The 6,519-nt window shown below is 43.3% G+C and overlaps 1 protein-coding gene across 3 annotated transcripts in view; it reads left to right on the top strand.

Annotated features, from left to right (window-relative positions):
* The first annotated feature begins 694 nt into the window (after nucleotides 1–694).
* AFF2 (AF4/FMR2 family member 2) overlaps nucleotides 695–6,519 on the top strand; it is a 330,337-nt gene continuing 324,512 nt past the window's right edge. For all 3 annotated transcript variants that reach the window (XM_030449005.1, XM_030449004.1, XM_030449003.1), the window contains exon 1: nucleotides 695–845. In XM_030449005.1, coding sequence (XP_030304865.1) covers nucleotides 799–845 — 47 coding nt within the window. In that variant the 5' untranslated portion in view covers nucleotides 695–798. The remainder of the gene's footprint in view (nucleotides 846–6,519) is intronic.

Below are 6,519 nucleotides of genomic sequence, written 5' to 3'. Positions count from 1 at the left end.
GTGGGGAGTAGCCGCGGCTCAGCTGGAGCAAAACCCCAGGAAGGAGGGGAGGACCCTTCTCTTTAAGCCCCCCCAGGGCTTCCTGGGCCTGGGATTTCCGCTGCCACCTTGCATCTCCCGGTAAAGCTGGCCCGCTGCGCTGGTCGAGCCATGTCTAAGGCACCTCCTGTGTCAGCGGGAGTCAGGTCTGCTGACTCCCAGGAGTTGGCTTTGGCGATTAAATCGTAGGTACCTATATTATTATATTTTTCTCTCCCCTACCCCCATCTCTCCATCCCTCTCCGTAAGCCCAACCAGGACGCCTTCAAGATCATTCCGAGGCGCAAAGCTGCGCTGCCCATCGCCCCATCCCCGCTGCTTCTCCTTTTCGGCAAAACTTCCCTACGCATCCCGACCGCGGGCGTGGAGGCTTCGCCGGATCCCGGCGCTGCTGCCGCTGCGGTTCCATGCCGCGGCTTCGGGCCGCCCCGGCTCCTCCCCTCGCGGTGTGCGAGTGTGTGTGTGTGTGTTGTGTGTGTGTGTGTGCGTGCAGGGCCGCCGCCGCCGCCGTGCCCGCCTCTCCCAGCCAGGCAGCCGCGCCGCGCTGCTGGCGGCGGCCGGAGCGGGCGGCGGCGGCGGCGCTGGGCGAGCCCCGGGCGGCTCCGCGCGGCCCCGCGGCGGCCGCCGCTCCCCGCCGCTCCGCGCCGCTGCCCATGCCGGGCGGGCAGCCTTAGCCGCGCCGGCTCGGCTCGGCTCTCCTCGGCTCGGCGCGGGGCGGGGAGGGGGCACCACTTCTCTGAGTCTCCCCACCAGATCGTTATGGACCTATTCGACTTTTTCAGGGACTGGGACTTAGAGCAGCAGTGGTAGGTTTTTTTGGGGTGTTGGATTTTTTTGTTTGTTTGTTTGTTTGGGATTCCTTCTCCCTTCCCCCCTACCCCCCCTTCCTTCCCCTCCTTGCCTCTCCAACCCTCTCTTCCTAACAGCTGCCTCTTTCCTCTTCTCCTGCTCGCTCCGCCGGTGCCTTAGCCTTTGTTGAGGGGCGAAGCGCCCGGTGCCCGCCGGGGAGCGGGTCTTTGGGGAGCCGGGAGCGGGGCAGCCGCCGGCGGGGCCGGCTCGGGCCGCGCTCCGCAGCCGCGCTGCCGGCTCCGGCTGGCGGGGAGCACCTCGCAGTCCGTCGGCTGCGGGGGGCGAAGTTGGCCGGAGGGGGAGGAGAGGCCGGGGAAGCGCTGATATGTGCCGGGGTGCCCGCTGAAATCGCAACAGCGAACCCCTCCTTCCTTCCCCGGGCAGGGAAGAGGTGCTGAGAGGCGATGGTTTCCCCGGGATCGCGGCTTTTCTGAGGTTGTGTTTATTGCTGTCAGTGACAATATTCCTTTTTACGGGGAGAAACGCAACTGTAGTTTTGCTGTGTGGCACAGTTCAGCTGTAGCCCCGTTCAGTGCGGGGGCTTCTGTTGCTGTTTTCCCTGGTTTCCTATTCTCGGTGAGGGAGGCTTTATTGAAGTTAGTTTTGGGAGTGGGACGATCGGTCCCCGTAACGCTAGAACAGGTCTTTTCCTCTCTGCCTCTTTCTTATTTTCCTTCTTTTTTAAGAGTGAGGTTTTGGGTTTATATTGATCTGCGGATAGGTGCACACCTTGAAAAGGTCGGTGCATCCATTTAAGTGTATTGTAAACTTGTTTCCAAAGTGAATGTTAAGGAATTTTCGATGGGTGACAAGTACCTGGGAAAGTTAAGATTTCGATAGGTATTTATTATTTTCCCCGTCTGGTTGCTTAGAATGTGCTTATTTTTTTGTCTGGTTTTATTCTTTTTGACTTTTTTTTTTCTATTTAGCAAATATAATTATTAAACTATGCACGGTGAAATTTAGTGGTTAGTTACTGCTTTGTTAAAAAAGCTTTTGGTCTGGTGTGCAGTTTGCCAAGAAATAAAGAGACTGAAATACTATCATTTGTGATCCTCATCTCTAAATGTCAGATTATATAGATAGATAAATAATCTATCTGTATGTATGTGCATTTAGATCTCATGTTTTGTCGAGGGTTTACTTTATTTTGTTGATAATATGTATATCTAGCAAATAGATAATATATTTAGTTAGTAAATAGAATTTTGCCAGAGTCCAGCAACAGCAATGGTTGCAAATCCAAGATAATCAGAAGCAAATACCTGTCACATTCTAGTTTACAGCAATTTGGAATAAATCCTTGGCACTGTAAATTACTCTATATCAATATTAATCTGTGAGCAGGTGTTTTGGATCATGTGCGTGCTTTATCAGCTGTGCATAAACCATCATATTACATCTTTGAATAACCCTACTGTTGTTATTTAAAAGTAATAATCACAATAAAATTAGTTCTCAATTAAATATGATGCTTCTAGCACACTATCTTTACTCTGCTACACTAATTTATTTTGCAGACAACAGATAACCACCGGATTGCTGCTCAAATAATATTTGCATACAATTTGCCTGATTTATAGTGTGGGTAACATCATTAATTTAAAAGAAGCTGTTACAACCCAATATGTGGGTGTAGTTCAAATACTAAGCACACTATAGGGATTGAGTTTTAATGTTTGCTTAATAACTTACTTTCATTAGACTCTGTTTTTATGTGGATTTAGAGATGTGCATCAGAAAGAAGGGAACACTTGTGCCTCTGTTTTTCCATAAAATACAAACATATTGTCACTTGTTCTAGAAATTCCCCTTGGTTGCTTTCTTACAGTGAAATTTACTGGTTTTAGTGTTTTTAGAGTCCCTGGGGAAAAAAGATTTTTACTTTGTTTTAAAGTGCTTGATGTCTACACAAACGCCATGTGGCACAGACAATCCACACACAATTACTTCTTGCTGAGGTCAAGTTGGATGTAACTTTTAATAATCCCATATTATATACAAGTGCACATAAATATGTTTAGGTACAGAAACTACATGCACACACCAACACTGTATGAATTTTATTGTACGTGTAAAGGCTTCAATCCCTGAGAAGTAGTTGCCTTGCTTAAGGAGAGCTGGATTTAGCTCATCTATCCATAACTATGTGCACTTGTATGTATGTAATATGCTATACGTGCATCACCTCTACATGCCCAAAAATATGCATGCTCACCCATTAAGATTTATTAATTTTTGTCTGTGTGTCCAATATGGTGTGGTTACTTCATATTATTTACAAATAAGTATATATATATATATATAACATGATGCAGGAACTGCTGCTTCTTATTTTGAAACTGTCCTTTCTTCTGTCTGTAAGGTGGCCTTTGTGAAACGTGTTTCACAAGTATTTATAAGGCAATTAGAGACCCTCTTCTGCATTCCTTGTAAACCCCAAACTTCTACTAATCTGTGCTGCAATCACCAAGAAGGCAAGCTCAGGCCTACAGCGTCTGTGTGGGTGTTTGTGTGTATTATCTGTGTGCAAAGTACAACAGAAACCTAGCCAGAGAAATATATATATTAAAAATATTTCTAGCTTGAGCAGGGCTTTTTTGTTTGTTTGTTTTTCTTTTTTTTTAGTTGGTGGAAAGGTATAAATGTATCACTTCCAATGGAGGGATGTCTTTGTGTCACTTCTGGCAACATATTATGTCATGAACTCTCAAGAGCTACAGCATGGGCTGTCACTACATATATCCTTAAGTTCTCACCTGATTTCGGGGTTGTTAGTGGGAACTTTGTCTTGATACAAATTGCAAAATTAGCCCTTTAGATTCCCATATTAGGGGAGATCCTAGTAGTATAAGAATGAGATGTTTAACCTTCATCAGGAATGTGATTGGGAAGGTAGCCAAGGGTGATGTGTTTTGGTTTTTTTTGTTTGTTTGTTTGTTTGTTTTTTGTTTTTTTTTTTTTGTTAACACTAGGGAAAATGTGTGAAAAAAGGCCACAAATATCCCAATGGATATTTTGCAAGACTTGAGAAGCTGAAATCCCCCTGAAACAATTTAAATGAATCTAAACTCTGGCTGTGGCTAAAGAGCCAAAGCTTAAGTCTTGCTATGATTCCTGGATGACTAAGACACAGTTCACGTGGACTTGCATTTAATATGAACCATTCTATGAGGGAGAAAAGAAGGGAGATGGATATAATGAAAAGCTTGAATGCCTGTGTGCACCAAGGGGACCACTTGCTGTTAAAAATCAAATTTCATCTTTTAAATCACTTTCCACGCTTGTCTGTGGTAACCAAGTAAATGAAATCTTGAAGTGTCCTGGGACCATGTGGCTAGATTTGAACCTGCTTACTGAGGAAGGTGGTGCCATTAATCAGCAGCTGGGAAACAACAAAACCCAACTGAAACCCAACCACCCCAGAATATAGAAATATAGAGCTCTTCCCCAACACAAATAAAATGTGGGGAAAGATTCGTGGTTTACGTTATGATGATTGTCACAGGTATTAATAATTAAGACCTACGGTCTTTTAAAAAGTGGAAGTCGAGATAATACTTAGCTGGAAAATGCATGTTGGAGTTTATAAAATAAAACCTGGCAAAGGGAATTAAGATCAGGAGGTAAGAATATCCTTGTAGCTGGGTGGTTGTAATGGGGAAGACTGCTCGCTGAAGAGAAAGGAGCCTCTTGTGTTTTGTTTTTTTTCTTTTTTATACTATGTATTGCAAGTAGCCTTATTACAGCAAAACCAGCAAACTGCCAGTTATACAGGAAGAGGCTTAAACTCACTAAACTGTTATATAAATAGAAAGTTCAAAGGTCTGTTTGTGGCTGCCGAAGCTGAGAACAGGCCATCTGTGGGCCAGGTTCCTCTCCTGTGTAAATGCAAAACCACAGCGAGTACCTCAGCACCGTGTTCTTTCACCATAGTCCTCAACCTGGAGGGAGTGATCCTGATCTCCCAAAAAAAGTGAACTGTTTCAGTTCCAGCCTTGGGAATTTGCCCCCTTTCTCCCCCCCCCCACCTTCCCTGTTCTCTCTTTGCTTTGTGACTCTGCTGAAGATCTCAGTCAGTTCTTTCACCCAGGTCTGTGTGATAGCTTGCTAAATGAAAAGGTTTTTGAGTGTGGAAAATCAGTGTTGTGTTTCTCATGGAAATGTGTTAAACAGAGTAGGTGGGCTCTTTGGGAATTAAATGGATTTTGTTTGTTTTGCTGTGTTCTTTTGGGGAGGTGGTGAGAGCGTTAGTATAGGAGGAAGCCGCATCTTGAATGGATTTCTGTAAGTTTTTTCTCCCCCTCTCTTTCTTCTCCCTGAGAAATATTACAGATGAATTGCAGTTACTTTTTGGATTTGTATTTCAGACATCCCCAAGTAATTATTTGAAAACAAATTATCAATTTGTTTTGAAAGTGTAAATGGATGGATAGTGTGGCTGCTGTTGGGTGGGTGAGAGCGATTAGGTGTTTTCAAAACAAGCATCTGAGGAAGACCAAATTTAATCTTGGACCAAAACCTGTAGTTGAAGTACATCCTGATTTAGTAATTCCTCCCTGGCTGATATTGAACTCCATGGAGTGTAAATCTTAAAAGAATTTGGCCGTTTGCAAACATTAAGTTCACATCTATCCTATGAGGCAAAATTACTATCAGTTTAACAGCATTTGAATTGTTTTCCTAATGATTCATTCAAGAATTTAATGACTTTTAAAATATACAAATTGGGATGGAGAGTAGGTACTTCAGATACTTCAGCTTCTCTGAAGCCAGGCAGAACTTCAGAACATTTAAGTGCTTTGGATGCCAATTACATTGTTTGGGATTTTCTTTTAGAGTAAAAGATGGTGTTATGATGCCAGTCCTTCAGCCAAGCACAGCTATTCCTTTTGTCTGTCTGACAAGCCTGTCACTGAAATCTGGAATTTAACTAAATCACTTAAGGGGAAAATGTAACATTCTATAAAGTATTAAGTTAAATAAAAATACTAAATTATCTTTGAAAAAAAAAATGGGTGGGCACTGCTGGTCTTTTTGAGCTTCTTAATATTGAGATAGTATGCTCCAGTGTTATGGTAGGGGTGTAATGAGGCCCAAATTCTAGTTTTATCTGAGTCAAGCAAAATTCTTACCATGTGAGATGGGCCAAAATTGCTTAGAAAAAGCATGTGGGCCCTAATATATCAGGTTTGATAGACAGCCTTAAGCAGGAAAGCAGTTCTACTGAAACAACTCTGGTTTAAAGTTTAGCTTTACTCACCTGGGTTCTTGATCACTCCCCAAATGCTCAGTGTATTTAACTAATGACTAAACCCCATTCTCCATGAATTTGATAATGGAAACTGATGTTATTTTGACTCTGCTGCACACATCCATTTACCTAGAATCTAACAGCAGTTTTTTACCTGGTTACACAAATAACAGGGTAGCCAGAAAGAATGCAGATAGTAAATGTCATTAGAAAAAACAAATCTAGAACAGTTGTAGGGACTGTAATGCAATGAACCCATGAAGTATGTAGAATAAGCAACTAAATGGATAGATTTCATCCTGTATTTCCCTGGTGTCTTTAGTTTGAGGTAATGGAGTTTCTTTGGGTAGAGGACTTGAAGGATTGTGCTCCTGGAT

Source organism: Calypte anna, chromosome 4 (assembly GCF_003957555.1).
Source record: "Calypte anna isolate BGI_N300 chromosome 4, bCalAnn1_v1.p, whole genome shotgun sequence".
In the NCBI taxonomy this organism is placed as follows: Eukaryota; Metazoa; Chordata; class Aves; order Apodiformes; family Trochilidae; genus Calypte; species Calypte anna.
The sequence above is the reverse complement of the archived record's forward strand: the minus strand, read 5'-3'. Positions and strand labels throughout refer to the sequence as shown.